At 41.4% G+C, this 21,238-nt stretch overlaps 1 protein-coding gene across 1 annotated transcript in view; it reads left to right on the top strand.

Annotated features, from left to right (window-relative positions):
• Positions 1-2,431: 2,431 nt before the first annotated feature.
• traf4a (tnf receptor-associated factor 4a) overlaps positions 2,432-21,238 on the top strand; it is a 34,729-nt gene continuing 15,922 nt past the window's right edge. Inside the window, exon 1 of the mRNA XM_076100092.1 lies at positions 2,432-2,985. Within this exon, the coding sequence (XP_075956207.1) occupies positions 2,843-2,985 (143 nt within the window). The 5' untranslated portion in view covers positions 2,432-2,842. The remainder of the gene's footprint in view (positions 2,986-21,238) is intronic.

Genomic DNA, 21,238 nt, shown 5'->3' with positions numbered 1-21,238 from the left:
TCCATCGCATCGTCAGCGCTCACATTGTGCTTTATTGGATTAGTCCTCCAATACATTTGTAACACAGCAGATAACGATGTGTTTTTCAGGGTTCAACAACGTCTTTAAGACTTAATGACTGTGTCCGAAATAACTCCCTTGTTCCCTCGTTCACTCGTTCACTACTCCCTATATAATAGCCACTTAGTTTACTCTGCAGGGAGCCGTAAATATCGACATGTATGAATCATCTAATTTCTTTCTTCATCACTGACATTCATGTAATTTGGCTAATTGTATTGTGGGATTGTAAGCAGAAAGTATTGTAAAATAAGAAAAGGTAGAACTTTATTTATCCTAGGGGAAATCGTTGTATAACAAGCAATACAAAGTCAGAAAGAGTGCAACAGCAACAACAACAACAAACTATCAAAATATCAAAAAACAGATACAAAATCCAAAGTATAGGCAATACCAAAATATGAACAAGGTTAACAGTAAGGATCATAAGTTGCTCATATACTTGGACACTATTGTTTTTGTTGCATTGTATGTTAGTTTGGGGCACTATTTATAGAGCTGTCACACTCTCACACTTTGGACACTCGAAGAAAATGGTAGACAGCAAATAAAGTGCACTATACAATAAATGTGTTGTAACTCACAGAAATGCGTATTATATTTAAAATGAGATGGTACTGTGTAAACTGTATTCATAAGATGACCTAGACTGTTAACTGTAAATGTGGTGGAAGAGGAACTCAGATCTTTTACTCAATAAGTAAAAGTACATACGCATTTGCATCAAAATATAGAAGTAAAATGACTCATTATGCAGAATAGCACATTTCAGAATAATGTATCTTATATTACTCTATTATAATTAGTGATGCATTAATATGTTCATCACTAATGTTGCAGCTGGTGATGTGGGGCTATTTTTTATGTTTCTTATATACTTAATCAATAATAATGAATCTTAATGTATTAGTTGATTGTATTTTGTTTTAGTAATCTGAATCTGCAAAGGAACTTAAGCTGCCAAATACACGTAGTGAAGTAAAAAGTACAATGTTTGCCTCTATAATGTAGTGGAGTAAAAGAATAAAGTACCTTACAATGGAAATACTCAAGTAAACTACCTCAATTGCACTTACATGTGAGTAAATGTACTTAGTTACTTACCACCACCGGTGTGAGTAAAATATTTGTAGTTTTTGTTTGTTATATTTACATTTTCTAGTGTTAAAGCTTTTATTGTCACACTAAAAAAAATCAAATAAATCAATAAAAACACGAAAAGAAAGAATGAGCCTCACAGGTGTCTGTTGGTTTCTGGATATCTGAAATGACGTTTTGAACACTTTAAAACATGCAACCTGTTTCAGAGAATGTAATGTTTCCTGTGGCTGCTATAAGACATCTGGAAACAAAGAACCAGACATACTTATCATGACTGGGAAGGTAGACTTTATAATAATACAAGATATACATCATCATCTTAAAATGAATAACTAACCTGAAGTATAATGCCGGATCTCTAAGTGAGAGTCTGATTACCTTTGCTTTTATTCAGCCTCCACAGTCGCCATTATTCCCACATTAATCACCTGATTCATTATGTAGTTTTCATACAGCTATTATCACTTGGTATGATTATAACTAATATTATATATTACAGTTACACTGTAGATTAATATGTATTTTCACCAAGTGCATTCATCAAGATTCTGATTCGAAATCATATATTTGTACAAATATAATTTGGGGGTTTTAAGGATGTTATTCTTTATTTATTTTATTTTTTCTGTTGTCTTGTGAGATGATGTAATGATGATGTAATCCAGTGGCAATACAGCAGGTGAAACACTTAGCTAAATATTTGGATGGGCTTTATATTTCTACGTAAAATCATGTCCAGTTTTGTTGTGTAGCAAAGTATGTCCGGTTTTATTTGTTATAATGTATAAAGGCAACATTGTAACAATAAACACACTGAGATGCATTACATTATTCGTTGTGTGTGTGTGTGTGTGTGTGTGTGTGTGTGTGTGTGTGTCTGCTCTACCACTAGAGGGCACCACTCTCCTCTGACTGTACTGTTGGCTTCTGTATCAGATCAATTGGTCATTTCTTTAATATTTATTTGACTGAGATATAAACGACAAAAACCTTCCTCACCTCTGACTTTTCTTCTGATTTAATATGTATTTACACATTTCTTCAGCCAGGGCCAGTGTGTGTGCACTAAATATACATATGTGCTTGTATCTGACAAATAAATAAACTAATACATATCAAAACAAAGGCATGGAAAACAAACAATGTATTTCATTTGCAGCCACACAAAAGCTCCATAAGGAGAGATGAGAGGGATAAAATGGTGTGAACGGCGTTTCAGCTTCTTGACTCCTCCTGCGTGGAGGAGGAGGCGGGACTCGGTGCACCTAAACAGACGGAGCGGCTATGCATTGTGCTCAGTCTGTCAGTGCTGCATCCACTGAGGAGGAGGAGACGAGGGCCACACGTTAACCCCGAGCAGTAAACGTGCAGGGAGAGGCTTTTTCAGGACCAAGCTGTGATCATCTCTGCAGCGTTTCCTGGACGGTATCGTGTCGCTCTTTTGTGTGCCACCAGTCGCCGGGCTGCAGGAGGAAAAGCTGGGGAGGACTCGCCTCTGTTAAAGCCCGATCGGTCGGTGGCGGAAGGGACGTGATATGAACCCCTCATCGGCTTAAACAGCAGTGCAGCTAAATAGCCCCGCTTTCAGGGGGGGGGGGGGAGTTCACATAGGATCAGCGAGGACATTCGTACCTTTTAACCTGCAGCTGAAGGCCGAAAAATACCCACGGAACCTGTAGCGATGCCCGGGTTTGATTACAAGTTCCTGGAAAAGCCAAAGAGACGGTTCCAGTGTCCGCTCTGCAGCAAGGCGATGCGGGAGCCGGTCCAAGTGTCTACCTGTGGACATCGGTTCTGTGACACCTGTCTGCAAGAATTTCTGAGGTAGGCTACGGCGTGTTTGTTTGTGTTAGATCCACCTCTGTGCAGACGATACTAGAGACTACACCGCAGCCTCGGCTGGTTTCGGTCGAGCGACAGTAAATAAAGGATGTGTAGGTGTGTCCTCCTCAGTCCTCACCTTTCCTCGGCGGGGTTTAACATTAATTTGACTATTTCATGCTGCTGCACTATTGTTATGACAGTACATACATGGGGCCTGGTAAACAGCGCCTGCGTTGAACTCTCCTCCTTTTTAGGCTCAGGTGTGTTTGTCCTTTACCCGGAAAGGTAATGATTTAATGTTGTTATGAGCCACTGTGTCAGCATGAAAACATGACCGAGGGGCTCCTTGTTTTGGATCAGTCGTGCAGATGCTTTTGTTGGACAGGTAGAGGATGTTGTCATTGTTCTGCTCAAAGGAGATGGCTTTTGTTGTTGCTACATCATCCACGAGCAAAGTATTATTTTGTGCTTTTGCAGAATTGACTAATTCAATCTTTATGGTGAAGTGACTTGGTGTTAATATATTTCCTGTTGTGGTGTCCTACAAAGGGTCCCTGTCTCCCCATCCTGGCTGTGTTTTTGCCCTCAGGGTGGCTGAGTCTGCACATGGGGTTGCTGGGTTGAGGATGTGTGTGTGTGTGTGTGTGTGTGTGTGTGTGTGTGTGTGTGTGTGTGTGTGTGTGTGCGCGCGCCCTTAGTCCAGGATTAGATAGATTCCTTCATTGGTGTCAGTCAGGGGGCCACTGAGGGACCTTTGGCTCCGAGGTCAGCAGTCTGATAGACCCTCCCTCCTCCCTCCCCTCACCTCCTCCTCATCTGCTCAACATTGAAGTCTGTGTTAAGACTTTGTAGAAAGAAAGTCTTTGTTTTACTTTTAGGGGGACTGTCCAAAAACAGTAACAAACTAGCATAAACTAGAAGGAAACCAATAATAACAACAACCACAATTTATCTGCAAATGATGAACTTACATCATGAACCTCTAAGACAGTGAGAGTGAATAATTCATACTATGTGATGTAATGTTACATCTATTAAAAGTAACCCTTTATTGGAGATTGAAGAAAGCTTAATCGTGTGTTGCATCTCGTTTATCTATAAGCCAAAGGTAGTCACAGTTATTTACTGCGCTTCTTAGAGTCAGAGGATTCAGGAGGATGATGTGGTTTTGTTGGAAAGTGGGTCCTGATTTATTTTGAGAAGTAGACTATCGCTGCTGTTACTAATGCTTATTTTCATTATCCTGGCGATTATTTTCATAATTAATCTATACATTTTTTGTCAATAAAATGTCAGAAAATAAAATAAATATTCAACACAGTTTCCCAGAGGCGGCCAACAATCCAAAACTCAAAGATGTTCAGTTTACAATCATATGAAAAACAGCATGATGATTGGAGGGAGTTCCATGAAATGGCTCAACAAAACCTTGAAAAATTATGTTAAAGATATCTTTGGGTTTTGGACTGTTGGTCGGATGAAGGCAATTGAACACGTCACATTGGGCTTCGGGACAATGAAGGTCTGAAGATTTGATTGTGAAAGTTGTTTTTGGTTTTCAGTAAGATGCATTTCATTCATATGTTGTGAATGAACGTGGATATTCTTTATTCACACACAGAGCAACCATACTGATGTTTTCACATCTAGAAGATATAGAAGAGCAGCTTCTTTGCATGAATCATATCAGGGCTTCAGTGATGCGTTTGGAAAGATAAAGAGATGGAGACAAAACAGAAACGAACAGAGCGGTTTGCTCATTGTTGTTTCAGAAACTCTAGTGAGAAGTTAAAGCACTCAAATATACTCAAGTATAGCATTTTAATATTGTTAAAGTCAGTGTTGCAGCTCTTAAAAGTGCTGTGGTTTGTTAGTGTGCTGTGTTTCTAGTGAGTAATCAACTCAATCTGACTGGTCTGCACTTTTTATTTCAGTAACAATTATTTAACTGTAACCAGTGCTGACAAATATCAGTTTTACTTGATGGCATCCTGAGAGAAACTCTCAACCACATAAAACTTATTTGTAACCGACAATATATCAGGGAAGAGCAATATGTAATTTAATCGTGAAATATAAACTTTGTATGCTTCTTGTGTCAGAATAACATTCTGCTCGTTGACAGGAGAGAGGTGGAGACTTGAATGAATGCTCTGAGTACATGAGCCGCTGTGTCATGCTCCTAGAGTCGTCAGGAAGCCTCCTCTTGCTCACTAGACAGCAGCTAATTGCATCTTGTTGAAACTAGAAACTCGGATGAACAAAGAGAGCAAGGGAGGAGCAGTGTTCGCTGCTGATCAATAAGTGTGGCCCGACGCTTTGTCTGCCTCATCTTGCCTGCCTCCGTCTTTGTCCTCCAGTTTACGCTCTTTCATACTCCCACAGATTGACTGAATGTAGCAAAAGTTTCCCGACTTATGAGAGTTTTTGTTTGTGACTCTTTTGCTTCTGTTTGGTCGTGATGACAGTGCAGATGTGATTGTTACTTCTCTGACCTGCATGAAGATTTAACAGCTGGTGTAATATCTGTGTGAATATCTGTTTAATGTCTGCACAAATCTGCAATAAGTAAAAAACAAAATACCACTTTAGATAATAAGGCACCATTCATAAAGGAGTTATAACTTGTAGCTTAGGGCTGTCCTCGACCAAAGCAACTCTCAGTTGACCAACACTCTGTAGAACTGAGTTTCTCCATAAAGAATCACACAAAAGCACCACTTTAAATCTTGTGTTTGCCAGACGTGCTCATAGGTTTCTTGGAAATAAGTCAGTCAGCATGAAAAAAAAAAAAAAGAAGAGATTTATCAACTAAAGAAATCTTCGTAGACTAAGACCAAAACGTCCGATTAGTCTACTAATCGACTGAGAGCGGGCAGACCTATTGTAACTTTGGCTTCATTAATGGATAATACGTCACTATAAAATGTTGTAAATCATCAACTTTTCAGTTGCAAGGTTTTAAAAACTCCTTTTGACTGGTGAGATAATTTAACCACTCGATTTGATGATTGACACTATGTTACTTTAAATAAGAGTTCCTGGTCCACTTCTCAGGTAGAATAAAGCTTAAATAGACATTTCCATCAACAGTGAATTGTACCTCAGCAGCTCTTCCACCTTCACTAGCTCTGACGAACAGAAACAGAGCTGCTCTGTCATCTCTTTAATTAACAAAGTGTGCCAGTTTGTGGCCACTTTCAGCTCTCTTGGCCGTCGAGCGCACGCATCTTTTTGTGAGCAGAGTTCAAGTTTATTGAGGCTGACAGACAGTAGTTAGCTAATGCTTCGCCCATTGTGCAACTAGGTTGATACTTTTCCTGTAATTATGGAAGGCTGTGTAACACCCAGTCAGGGCTTGCCAGCCGACTCGGCCCTCTTCCACCCTGACAGCTCCGTCGCCGTCTCCGGAGCTCGCTGCTCTGTTGCAACGAGGCATGTGAGAATGCTACTGCGTGGCATTTCTTCATTGTTCATCATCCTTCCTCAACAAACATTCCTTAATGTTACCTCATCTGCAACACTTTCAACTCCCCACATTTAGCAATCATAAGCATTATAAATGCTAAATAATAAATGCTTTATATCACACTTTTATGTAGTTTTAAGCAGATGTTATTGTATATTAATGTACATTTCAACAGTTCTAACTTCTCCTACGAAGACATATTTTGTATTATTACAACTGTGTTTTAATATATTGTCATTCATTATCTGTTTATACACCAGCCTCCACTTATGGGTGCTTCACCACACGAGGACTTGTAGTTGTTGACATGTAATTAATAATCACTGATATCTGCTTTCAAACCACATTGATTCAATGCTCATATACTGCTTTTCAATGCTAAAAATAAAAGATCCTGTATTTTCACTTCCAAGGTTGTCAAAATAAACTTTCCTGAGAGGCACTCGAGGACACACAAGAATTGTTTTTACTTTCCCATGTTGTGGGTCAGTGCTGAGAATAGCTGGTGTGTGCCTCGTCGGTGTCCATAGGCATGTTAGCATGTGATGCCAATGGGCCGTGTTTCCGCTTTCAAGCAATGCTTTCAAATACTTCACAGTCCCGGAGGCTGCCCCAGCTCCAAGGGAGAGTCATGGGGCAAAAAGCAGCCCAGCCCTGCAGCTTCACTGCAATCAATTATGAGTCACATGCTTCAACAATTGAGTGTGACCGGGGCAGTCTTTGTTTTAGCAACACTGCCTCTTTAATAAAGGAGAATCAGCACTTAATGGTATGTAACACAATTCCCTTCACTGTGTGGGGGCTAAGTAGCCCTCACACATGCCAGGCCTCATGGCTCATCGGTCCTGGGTCCACTGAGCCACAGTAATGCCATGCGATGTGACAGTAGCGTCTCTGTGGGGACGATGCAGTGCAGTGCCACGGCCTTGCCATGGGTGTAATTGGTTTGTTCGGCTCGGGAGCTTCTCCTTCCACGCAGTCGTGTAGTGCTGCAACTGCTGACTTAGCCAGAGTCACGAGGAACTACAAAGTGGGCTAATATGAGAAACATTTTCAAGACTTGATTATTCACTGTCCAAATGCCTGGGGGAGTGTTTTTTTTTGAGGGGGGGGGTTGGCTGTGATTCATTTTAACTTTGAAACATCATCTGTGTGTAGTGCAGTTATTTCTCTCCTCATTGACAGAGGTGATACTCACTCTCCCACGCTTCTATAGTCTGAATGCCCTGATGCACAGTCACCAACAAAAGTACGACAGACTCTTTTGCTCTTCTACCATCAGCAGCAGTATGTCTTATTTGAACGTGTCAAGAATTATCGATACATGATCAGGGACCTCTTATGAAAGGGTTATAAGGTCTAACTAATGGCTTCATTAATGGTTCATCAATCAGTCAATCAGGGCTGCAAATAACGCTAGTTTTCACTGTCAACAAATCTGTTGAGCAATTTTCCATTGAATCAAATCAGTGAACTGTTTAGTGCATAAAATGTCAGAAAAAAGTAAACATGCCAATCACAATCTCCCGAAAACACAAAAATGACCCCTTTTTAAATGTCTAGTTTTGTCCAAAAACCAAAGATATTCAATTTACATTGATATAAACAGAGAAAAGCAGAAGATGTTCACATTACAGTAGCAATCAAGTAGTGATGCAAAATGATTCATCGATTGTCAAAGTTGTTGCGGAGTCTATTTAATGCTTTTATAAATGTTGTTAATTCATGAACAAATACTTGTTCCAACAATCCATAAAGTCTGCAGTTACACATGTTAATACATTGTCGGTGTTAGATGAGGAGATTGACACCACTCTCATGTATGTACAGTAAATATGCAGTCAGCAGCTGCTGGTTAGCTTAGCTTAGCATAAAGACTAGAAACAGGAGGAAACAGCTGTCGGATCTAGTTTGTTTATTTTGTGCACAAACCCGTGGTTAAAAAACACAATTTGCAGAAGTCACTGCTCTGGCAAATGAATAATCCTCATAAAAACCACAAGCTGAGGTTTTATTTACATTTCAAATATTGTACAGATTAAATGAAGTGCTTTTAGGTGGATAATGTTACTCTCAGAGAGAGCAAGGCTATCTTTTCACCCCTGTCTCCAGTCTGTTATGCTATGCTAATATAACTGCTGGCTGTAGCTTCAGGCAGTACAAACATGAGAGCGGTATCAATCTTCTCAATTCTTGCCAAGACAGTAAATAACCTCAAAGTTTACAGAGCTGTCCTGTTGGAGGAGAAACGCTCTAAATACCACAAAAGTTATTTAGATTAATAACTGATCTGTAAAGCTTTAGAAAGTGATTTATTAACCATTAAAACCGTTAATAAAGGGTGATTTGTTAGAAAGCAGTACCATAAAAATCAAACGGCGGGAATTTGGCTCCGTCAACATGTGATCATCAAAGTTTTTTTTCTCTCCTTTTAAACACATGATGAATCCACTTCTATCCATTGTGCACGCAGCCGTGCAGAGGGATGTATAGAGAGGCACTTTGGGCGTTTTTTTAAAGGGCTAAATGGAGCTGTGTGTTGCATTGGTGCCCAATGTTGTGTGTAAGTCTGCCACTTGAGGCAGCTGGGGCTTTGTGTCTCAGTGGGTATCTGTATCTGAATGGGAGCAACGCCATGGATGGCTGATGAATGACTGTGTGTTCATTACCATCCCCGTCCTTCAGTCCCATCACAGAGACATTCACAGTCCCCTGCAGGTGTCCGCAGGCTGCACAGGCATCCTGGGTCCAGATCCGGAGAGTTTAGGGGGGGTCTCTGCTGTCCCATCCTGTCTCTGACGACAACGGTGGTCAGTGAGCTGCACAGAGAGAGAGAGATGTTGTGTTTAGCTGAGTGAAAGCCCTCAGGCCTCCGCTCTGCAGTTTGGGGTCTGTGAATCTTTCTCAGTGGTGTGCACTGAGGCTGCTGTCAGCTGATGAACTTGGGGTGACAGAGATGGAAACAGCCCAGTAAATGTGAACACATCAGTGCATAGAGGGAGACACTCACCCGGAGAAGAAATATAGCTGGGAAAAGAACAGCCAGTACTCTATCCTCTCTCCGTGTACCTACACCTCCATGATGTACCTGTAAAGTCGAGAGACAAACACCAGCTACTGTGAAGTTGTGCCGCCCACTCGCTGCTCTTATTGCAGCGACTGAATGTTCCTGAACTTTACACGTCATCTCACTCATGGACTTTGAAACTAATTATCAGATGAGAAGTCACTGATCTTTCCAGTTTAACATGGATCTTTACTTCCTGCTGCTGCTTACTTCCTGAATTTGAAATAGAGTTTCTGAAGCAAAATATGGACTTTGACTCGTGGAGTTTGGTTGAGATCGGCATTATGAAACACACCTGCAGCTAACCGCCATGCGGTTGTTTTCATTGCTGATTTATCTGCCAATTACTGTATTTTATTAATTAATTGTATCTATAATATTTTTTTTATCCCAAAATCCAAAGACATTAGGTTTACAATTATGTAAAACAGACAAAAGACTAAAACCAGTGAATGATCTACGTTTTTGCTTTAAAAAATGACCAACATGATTAATCTGTGATGTAAAAAGTTGCTACATTTTGTGTCAGCTCGGGTATGAACAATGATGCACATTAAAGGAGGCACTGCACTCAAGCTGAAAATGAAAGCCTGAGAATGAAATCCAAACAAACACCAGGAAAGAGTCTAAATCACAGTATTTTATGGGTTAAGGAAATTGATGTTGACATTGGATGGCAAGCAATTTCCCATGTTTAGAAAAGCCCCCCCCCCCCCCCCCCCCCAAAAAAAAGAACTCTAACTGCAGCTTTTGACCCACAACGTGGTTTAAATTTAGTGAATACCGTGCAATAATTCAGTTTAAATGACACGTGAGCCAAGCTCTGATTCTCCTGTAAACTTTCCCACCATGGTTTGTAGTAAAGAAAACTAACAGCGGAATAAGAATTGCTTCTTTGATGGACAAAAGGATATTTGCAGAGGAAACTTCCTTAACTTAACAGCCCTATTCTTGTCAATTCCACACAGATACATTTAAGCTGGCCTGTTTCAGGACAAGGTCATTTGCGGCGAGTCTCCTGGGAGGAAGCAGAGAGGCTTTAGAGATACAGCTGTGACGATGACATCGCTGAGAGAAAGTGCCATGACCATTTCACACAGCTGCAGAGTTCCAGAAAATATGTTATTGTGAGACTCGTATTGTGACAGCTGTTTGAACGTAAAGAAACGAGAATGAGGCACTTGTGACTCTCCGAGGATGGACGGGCATTTAAACGTCTTATAGGTGGATTTACTCATTGACTTGTTTCAGCCTCTCGTTGTGACGGGGCGGCTCTTCGTGCGTCGCTTTCAGGTCATCTGTCTGCTGAGAGGGAGTTTATTAGAGACAGCCAGTTCAAGCATAATTCATCGCTTTTGAAAGACCCCTGAAAGTGGCTGCTTTTATTTGAATCACAAGCGAAACGCTTCAGCCAGCTTCAGACAAAAATCCGTCCTAAATGCTCCGCCGCGTTCAAGAACTTTAAGCCTCTACTCGACTTCTGCATGACCCCCTCACTGTTTGTCCAAATCGAGTGACGACACGTCGTGTCTTTTCTGCGCCCTGTGATCGAGAAGGAAAGGCAATTTGTGGTTGACAGAAAGTCTTAAAGTCGTAACTCAACATCCACACACCTGAATCACTCACGGAGAACAACTTCAAATTGCTGCAATTAGTTTGACTTCATATTACATGAAGAGAGCTGAACTCATCATCCCCAGGTGGTTTGGTTGTTGTGGGGTAGAGATCGGAAATATTGTAGCTTTTGTGGAATTTAGCAAAAGACATCTATATTTGGTGATTAGTTTAAACTTTGGGTCTTCGGGATGCAACTTTATTTTTCAAATTACGAAGGTGATTTACTTAAAGGAAAGGTTTACTAAAACATTGGCATTATTGTTGTAGCTTTAGCTCTAATTTCTACTGCTTATAATGACACTATATTCACTAAGTTAGTAGATCTGGGAACATGGCTGCATCGCTAAAAACAAGTTTGACGGGGCAAGAAATAGATTATTAGCAAGATTACCTAAACCACTGTTTTTGGGGGGGAAACAACACTAAATGAGCCGCAGCAGTGTGAATGCAACTGCCTATAAGAGCCAGTTATAGACATGCCTCAACTTGCCCTCCCCTATAAGAGGTCCTTTAAATGAATCTCACAGCCTTTTGGGGCCAAACAAGGACAGAAAACATTCCAGCTATGCAGCGAAGCACCTTGCCCCTCACACAGCGAGCATGCTGGGACCAAGCCACCAAACCCAGCCCCGCTGCTGCTGCTGCTGGACTGGAGCCAGTTGGCCCAGATCGGGGAAGCATGGCCAGTGCTGCCACTTGCCTGGGTATGCATGCTATGTGAAACAGCTTAGATAAAGGTATGGTTATCATAACACGCACATGCTCTCTCCGCCTGTTCCCACAAAACGTTCGAGCCTCTCCAGAAGGTTCGTAGTTGTGGTGTTGAACTGCAGAACATACTGAAAGCATGAGACACATTTTTCAGTTCAAAACCATTTCAGTGCTGACCAACACACACACACACACACACACACTTACCCAATCTGTTTGTATTGTGCACAGGTCACTGAACCAGCTAGAGAGCTGCCTGTGTGAATATGCACACAGCAGCACACGCATGTTCAAGCTCCCACAGAAATTATTCCAGCAGGATGCTTTTTGTTTTTCCTGATTTGCATCAAACATTTGGGCATTACTGAATTTCCAAAACAGGGTGTTCAAGAGTCAGACACCATTAGTTGATTAGTTGATTCAACAGAAACTTAATTGGCAGCTATTTTGATTATCAGTTAACCATTTAAGTCACTTTTTTAAAGTCATTATACCAAAACATTCCCTTGTTTCATCTTCTGAATCGTGAGCTTGCTTTGTTTCGGTCTTATATGATAGTTGTATATCTGCGGGTTTTTGGACTGTGACAAAGCTATTTGAAGATGTCACCTTTTATTATTTTATTTGATGTCTTCTGACATTTTATCGATCAAAGGATTAATTGTTATTTGAGGATTAATTAATAAAATATTACAAAATAATTGGTCGCTCTACCAACAATTACCGCTCCCACTTATATAGAGAATGGAATCAGGAAATGACTTGCATGAGTTCATTCCTCTTGAATTTGAGTCAAACCGATGATCGTAACAGAAGTAATGTCATGTTAGTATTCTATGAAGTGAAGCTTACACCTACTTGTCCTCCCATCTAGCATAGAGTTAGAAAGGTGCTTGAATGCAGCACATTCCATCACACTGATCCTGCAATATTTCCACTTTATCGCCCATAATGCAAGAAGCTGCTGTGGTGATCTGGCAGAAGGTCTCATTTGTATTAGGGGGCTCTCCTCACTATCGGGCTGCCGAGCGACCGCTGCAGCGGTTGCTGAACTGACAGGCCGGCATGTGAGGAATCTGAGTCTGAGGTCTGAAAGGAGAGCAGCTGGGAGCGGAGCAGAGAGCGCGGGGACGTGGGCGTCTCGCTGCCGAGGCACCTGTCCTCAGTGAAAGGCTCCTCTGTAGAGCGGAACAGGTGTCGGCAGAGCAGCTAAGCCCTTCACTTGAAGCGAACACACTCTGAATTATAGTCATTTATCCACAGGGGCCCCCGTCGATGTTAAGGTCATTGCCCAGTTGCCCCTCAGCCTTTCCACTTCCTTCCTGCCAAGACTCTTCTACCTTCCTCCCATCAGCTGCGCTGTTTACTGTGGTGGTCCTTTAACCAAACAGCTCAATGACTCTATAAAAACACTGACTCCCTTGTGTTGTGTCTCGCAGCTCATTCTCACATATGTCAACACGTTAATGCTCTGAACCAACTTCTTCCTCCCTCTGCACAAGCCAACTATTGATCCCATGAAAGGGCCGCACAGGAAGTCGCTCTGTCAGGTGCATGTCCAGATGGATCAATCAGTCAACTCGTTCAGGGTGAGGGAGCGCTTGTTTTCTAGACTTTCTCAGCCCCCCGACCGTGGAAATGGCACAGGATTGGCTGATTGTGGTGGTGGATTGATAAATGGGCACCTTACTTGGCAACTAATTATTGTTTTCAATATCAATTCATCCGCTGGTGACTTTCATGATGAATCTTGTCAATCGTTTGGTCAATAAAATATCAAAAAAATGGCAAAAGAAATTAAAAAAGAGACGAACAAATGGCTCCCTTTGTCCAACCAAAACTCCAAAACCAAAGTAATCTATCTACTATCACCAATGAAAAAGGAAAGCCAGAGAATACTTCTTGCACAACATAACTGTAAAGAAACAAACTGAGTGGTGCTCACGCTGCCGTTAAAAATGCACAACATTTGACTGACAAAAGATAAAAATTTGCATTGTCCTCTTTGTGATTAATTCTTACGAGGAATGGGTGACATCTCTATTTGTTGCTAATTCCTCTTTTTGTTTTCTTCTTTGCTCCCCCTCTGCTCTCTCATGCGCTGATTGAAAAATCTTCTCGTTTATCTCATTGTTGCTCCCAGCAACAGGGGCAGGTTGAAGAATTCATGCTCGACGAACAATGCAGCCGAGGCGTTTTGAAACAAAGGAGGCGATTTGACGTCAGCACCTCGCCCCGCTGAACAAAGACATTGCATCCACAAAGCAGAGAAGTGGACAAGTGCAGGCGGCGCAGCTCTGAGGTGGCTCACAGTCAGTCGGAGGAGGGCATGTACAGCCCGGGGGTGGTTCTCTGTATCGCTTTAATCTACTGTACATGCAGGCCTTCTCTCCACAGCATGCCTGAGATTACAACAGCTGATACGAGGAGCAGTGATTGTTTGTTTTTTGTGAATTAGTGCATGTGTCTGTGTGTTCTCACTGTCTGCAAACTGCTCTCTCTCTCTCTCACACACACACACACTCCCTAAAAAGCCCTCACCTTCCCTCCCAGTTACCATGGACACAAAAGCACAGGACCTAAAATTGTCACTGCCACTGATGTGCACACCTCAGAGGCCTGAATTAGCTGTTTCCAAATCAGGAAAAGGAGCTTTTCTGCTAGCAGTTCAATGGGAATGCAAATTAGTCCAAAGTCGAAATTCACATTATATAACGCTGTTCTCTTTTTGGATATCTGAGAGGGAAGTGAGCCGTCAATTTGACTCGTTTTTGAAGGTGAGCAGCGTCGGGGAAGAAAGAGGAGGTTGAGAGGAACCCGAGTGACTCGTGACACATCGGACTCGTGGCTGTGCTTCCCACACTCTGCTGTGATAACGGTGGATCGCAGTGAGGCAGGTCACAGACTTTGACAAGGGGAAATCCAAATCATTATCCCATCTCCATTCTGTCTTCAGTTCACTGTGACCTGGTTAAGTTCAACTGATGCAAAAACAAATGTGCTTATCAGTTTCACAACTTCTAAAACAATCAATGAGTCATTGTGTCGACACATTAAAAACATTTTCTGTCTCCACTCATAAGGGTTCCGTACGATTGGACTCCTCCACCTTTAGCTAATGAATGTGTCACAGAGGGCATTGCACATATTTCTTCTTCCGCTTGTGGGATCGGACTAAAATAACTCCCACAGGAAAGCTGATAATGGTTTACCCACACCTGCTATCTCACGCACGCAAAGCAGGTCAGCTCGAGAGGTGTGTTTGATTGAGTACTTATGAATGACAAGACAGAATAGGTTTGATAGAGTTTGTGTTCAAAGATCCAACCACTGAAGATAAACAATGGTGGATAGTTGCAAACAAAGTCAAATGTAACAGTAAAATGAATTCGCAAAAGAAAATGCTTTTCCACATAGGTGCACACAGATTTGATGTTTTCGTCTGTCGACATTTTTTGTCTCTTTAGCGGACGTTTAAGTCGCATGCTTCAGGTACGACATGATGTGTATGTCGTCATCGCACTTTGTCTCATTTTGTGCTTGTCGATGAACCAACTTTCCACCATGACGCAGTTTTTTTTTTTTTTTAAATGCAAATTGAAAATGTATTTAACAGCGTAAAATAGATGGATGCAAACTCATAGATACAGCACATCATGTAAAGCAATTAAAAGGTGTAGCGTTAAAAACAGGATAATAAAACTAACTTTTTGAGCATCTAGCAAGCAAGAATAATTTTGTGTGGCGGATTGAATCAAGTACGTTGTAGGCACGATTGCAGATTGAGTTACATTTCCTTTTCTGGTGCACGGGGTGAACGGGTGCAGGTTAATTAAAAGATCTGTTGTCCCTAAGATGTTACTGGTTGGAGGGATTATCTGCACTGCCCACCTGCTGCTGCTGTTGGTGGCAGAAAGGCCATGCAGAAATGAGGAGAGAAAATCTGCCTTCCTGGAGCTGATATAAGTTATCGTGGTCTGTTTTGATGAAATTTGGTTGCAGATATTGTGTTGTTTTCCCTTTCAGCATGTTTACAACTGACTTGTGCTCCACATATTTTCAAAGAAGTGACAATCACTGTTTTAATTGAAGGGCGATGAGAGAAGTGCCTCTCTGAGGCTCTTTCCCCAGAGGCATGCAGCAGATCAGCATGCAATGAAAACAACTGTCGTCTTTGTCTGCTGTGGGGGTTTTGGCATTGAGTGCAGACTCCATAAACGAATGAGGTGAAGTTCTTACCAATTGCTATAAAACTTGATTCATGGTAAATACATGCAAAACTTGTCCTTTTCCTCCTCTGGTGCCATGAGCTCATGTGTCTAAAAGGTGCTGCTAAATCGTGAAAATGTACCTCAAAGTGGCCTCTGATTGATTCCTTTCCTCTGGTGGCCAACAGCAGGGTAAGTTCTATTTAAAGAGAAACTGTCCCTCTTGGCCTCTGGGCTGCGTGAAACAGATCTTGGTGGTTTTGAAACTCGTAAAACATACCCCACAGAGAGCACCAGGAGGTCGTTACGCAGGAATAATGAGCCGTTCGAACCAGCTAACAAGCCATTGGCATATTCCTCTTCATTCTTCCACAGGAGTTAAGACCGTCTTGACAAAAAAAGGCATTTTGGCAGTTAATTCACACTGAAATCCACACTGCTTAATTTAGGAAAGGGCTTGCAATTTATCCCACTATGGGATTACTTCACACACTGCGTCTTAATTGGTTAAAGGAGCATGAAACCTTTGGATGTTAAATCCTTTTTTAAATTTAAATGGCTTTTTAACAGAAACGCCTTGTGGGATTTTGTGTCAGGATTGATTTTTTCTTTATCTTTATTACAGTGAGGGAGGAAGTAGAAAGACTCCATTAAAGCTCAATCCTGTCTTGACTGATGGAGATTTCATAATTGCACCTCCACTCTGGATGCTTGAACAAAATCTTTCCTGGTATTTAAATCCAGGTCAGGACATATTTATCTGCTACTATCACAACTAATCAGAGAAAGTGTGATTAAAGTGAAATAGTTTATGATACTGAATAGTTTATCCCTCTGTTTACAGGGCATTAACCTCTTCACTATCAACCATCTGTCATATATTCTGGCAATCAACAACACATTAGCTCAAGCAAAAAAAAAAAAAAGCCTCCTGAAACACTTTCTTGCCGAAAGTTAGATAAGATCAATACGGCCTCCATATCTGTCATCTAAATATAAAGCCATAACATTACAGCTAGCAGCCAGTTAGCATTAAGACTGGAAACAGGTTGTTGTATGGATTAAACAAACAAGATATAAAGTGGTGATTTTGTTACCTTTGGTACGTTTAGGCTAGCTGTTTCCCCCTTTATCCCAGTGTTTATGCTAAGCTAATTAAGCTGGACGGTTGCGGGCTGTAGCTCTGCAAGAAAGCGGGTAGGCAGGTTTCCAAAATTGTCCAGCTGTGTCTTTAAGTTTTAATAAACAAATTAAGAAACTACCCCAAACTGAACACCTGCACATTGGCGAGTTTCTGTTTTCTGAATGACACCTTTAAGGCTATTACTGAAGCATTCACAGAGGCTTCTGATTGAAAATGCATTTTCAGCTTATGGCCCATAGCGCACTGCCGCTTCCACAGTTAACCTGTATTAGTGCAGCGATTTAATGCTGCCTTCTCGATGATTCTGACGCCAATAGCTGAATCATAAATGTCATTTTTGAAGGAAAAATTAGGCGACTGTGACTAGTGCTGTTTCTCCAGCGCCATATGCATACAGTTGGCAGGAAACTCTCCCTTTTTAATAGGCCAGGCAATGCCTTGGCAGTCTCAGAGCCCCTCTGTCCAGTGCAGGCATTCCACAGGATTAGCTAGGCAGCGTCGCAGCTCCTCGAAGCCAGCCGCCATCGCTGCAGATTGCCCTTTTAAGCAGAAATCTGTCCTCTGAAGCTGAGCTAAAATTAGACCAGCCATCTGTGATTAAAACAGCTAAAATTCACACGTGCCTGGAGTAATTTATAGCATGTAACTGCTTCCATTTGGTCTGAGTTGGTGACTAACAGTTGATCACTCTTTTTCGCTAATGTGTGACAGTGGGTTGGAGAGTGGGGTTTTTCACACGTGCTGCAACCTTGCAAGTGCTTTTCGCACTTTTTCACAGACCAGTAGGTCTTTCCCACATGTGCGACATGTTAAAGCTCAGGACTTTCATTGATCTCCAGGCGCAATCCTCCACCCGCTCTGCCCCTCCACAAAACACCCTTCAACCAGATCAAACGTATACGTAAATCTCCTTTCCAGCCCTCCTTTCATGTATGCAGTGCAGGCCCTCGTGCATGTGGGTACGCCTCTGTTATGGTGGTCTTTTTTTCTTTTGCAGTGTGGGTGACTGCACTGCATTGCATGCATGAGCTCAGCTCCCGATACAATTGATGGTACAGACTTCTCCCTCAACCCCCCCCCCCCCCCCCCCCCCCCCCACCGCCACCATTCTGCACCCAGATCAGCAGCAGTTAATGAAAGTGGATTGATTTTCCTGTACCTCCTGCATTCAGCGTTTAATATAGGGGATGAAATCAACCAGGAAAACAAAAGATCCTTCAACATTCTATCACATTTGCGGTTTTATTTATTTGATTGCCTGCCAATGAAACGGCATAACTGAGACTGAAATCCATGAAATCCATAGCAGTTCTTTTGACAGCGTGGTAAAGTAATTGCTCCACATTTCAATAAATTTACTTATTTTATTTTCTGCCGAGCTACTGTTAGCGTAGTTTAGCACACAGATTTGAATCGGGGGGTAACAGCTAGCCTTGCTTTAATTAAAGCTCCTCTAGTACTTCCAAATCTCACTAATTAATAAATGATATTGTTTGTTTCATCTGTATAAAAACCTTCATATAAAGCCAGGCTAGCTGTTTCTGCCTGTTTCCAGTCTTTTGCTAAGCTAAGCTAAGCTAAGCGTACACACTTAAGAGTGATCAATCACCTCATCTAACTCCCTGCAAAACAGCAAATAATTGATTCTGCAAAATGTCAAGCCACGCCTCCTAATTCATAATATCGTAGGTGCGAGTTAAGAGGAAGTCCTACAGAACTTAGGTTGCTATAAATTCATAAAGTCAACAGAAACAAACTAAGAAGAGCTGGATTAGCATTTCATGCTATAACCATCCCCTCTGATAAAGACTTCATGTCAAAGCCCGATCACACTGATGGAAGGAGACAGTGCGAGGGGATTATAAATACTTCTAAGCGCTGTCTCCCCTCCTCACACACTTAAGGATGGATTAAGGCATCTCGCAGGCTTGCGCTCAGCCTGCAGATGGCTGCTCCTCCTCCCTCTGACCCTCCCTCCATCCATTCATCCATCCCTCCTTCCTTCCTCTCGCTCTGTCTTTGTAGCCAGCTTGTCCTTTGGCAGGTGGCTCCTTCCTTTACGCTTTGCTTTCATGGCATGGTGTTTTCTAAACTGCACCTCTGGCAGTTCGATGAGTCATCGTATTCAATGCTCACGCATTCAAGCCGATGATTTTGATTTTGATTTTGCCTCTCCAGCTTCTCGGAGCTACTTTTTGTAATCACACAAGCAAAATATTTCCATCCAGGAAATGTAGGTCTGAACATACTGTATTAAACCAATGATAATTATGCTCTACCAAGCCCTTATGTGTGTGGTAACCTTATAATCAATGGATAATTCATTCTGTGTTAGCAGGATTAAAATAAGATATAAAATTTGATAGAATTCATCCTGAAGGGAAATTGTTGTGCAGCAGTTGCAGTACAAAGTAGGCCTGCAAATATACAAAATATAGACAATAAAGATTATCAATTAGGTACAAAAACTAAATGTAAACAATGGCAGAAATGTAAACAGGCAAAAAGGAGGTGTCTCTTCAACAGTCTCTTGCCATTTGGGGTAAAAACATGGACAAGCCCAACAATGTTGCTGTCGGGTTGAAATGTAAATAATAATAAATACTATTATAAAATGAGTCCTTATTAAACAGCACAGTATGCTTTAAGAGTACTCTTCATCCGCTGCCGGTGCCACTGCAAAGTTGACATTTCAGAAAAACAAACTGAGAATTTGTTAACCTTTGGACGCTCTACAGCTGTGTGAACTTGCTCACAGATGGCTTGTGCTCACAAATGTCAGCACGGTGAGGTGAACTGCAAGGAGAAATTAATATCATTACATAAGCGATGACGGCATGAGCTAGCATGGCCCCAGGTGTCCGAACCGTCAGGATCTACTGTTTGTAGAATTATCTCTGCATAGTGATATTATGCAAAAGAGAGGAAACAAAAGCATCAACATTGTAGTTAGTGTAAGTGTAGCTTGTAATAAAACCATCCTTTTTAATGTTTTTTCCTACTTGGTCCACTTTTGGTCCCAGTGAGTGTGTTACATGAGGTGCTGGAGATGAAGCCAGGGAAAGAGGCCAGACATCCACCCACACACACACACACACACACACACATACACTAGTAGTAGTGCCTTTCTCCCACTTGCATCATTTTTGTTCCTGCTTTGGCAAAGCAACACACTAAAAAAATAGTATAACTCTGTATAAGGTAGCATAAAATAGAGATTTCTAACTGCACTTTAAAGTTTAGCACTGCTTGATTTATTTGAATAGGTGTAATCACCATTGGAAGCGGTTAGATTTTCCGCCTGTCTTTTTAGGATTGTCTAACACAGAGTCAGATGTAATTTATTTCTGTCTTGTTGATGACCATGACCTGCAGACTGTCAGCCATTGTTACTTCATATGAAACAGCTGCCAGTGGCTGTTAGTGACCAGCAGAGGAAGTCGAATGGGATTTTACAGGTGTCATAGTCTGGACAGGCTTCTACTAAACTCAACAAACATGTTCCCTCAAATCCATCAGAAATCTTACTGTAAAAATGTTTTTAAAGGAATAAAAATATTGTGTTTATACAAGACAGTTAATTTAATAATGTATCCCTGTTCTTCTGTGCTTTTTGCAGAATTCATAAGATGATTACAGCCTTGTGTTTCACTCAAATTTACTGACTATCTGACGGCTCCATTGCCAAACGGATAGCTCTATTAGACGCTGGTGAAATACTCAATCACACTGGACTAATATTCATCCGAATCTGTGTTTGGTGAAATATGATCAGTAATTAATGACGACATTTGTACTTTACAAAGTAAGGACAAAGCAGATTGGAAAAAGATTAAGCACACAGATGACCTCTATAAATATGAATAAAATTGCTGGAGGACAGCAGGTTATACCAGTCCCGTAAAACATAAGAGGATTTACAGTAAGTATTCACTGTTTGGCTGAAAAGCTTTGCTGGGTGCTGAAAAATAAGTCTCTTATCATGCTAGATGCTTATATCTCTGTTGCTTTGTTTTGTCTGACTAACAGTCAAAAAC

This window comes from Anarhichas minor, unplaced genomic scaffold, assembly GCF_050575085.1.
Source record: "Anarhichas minor isolate MPS153535 unplaced genomic scaffold, ASM5057508v1 ptg000026l, whole genome shotgun sequence".
Taxonomy (NCBI): Eukaryota; Metazoa; Chordata; class Actinopteri; order Perciformes; family Anarhichadidae; genus Anarhichas; species Anarhichas minor.
The sequence above is the reverse complement of the archived record's forward strand: the minus strand, read 5'-3'. Positions and strand labels throughout refer to the sequence as shown.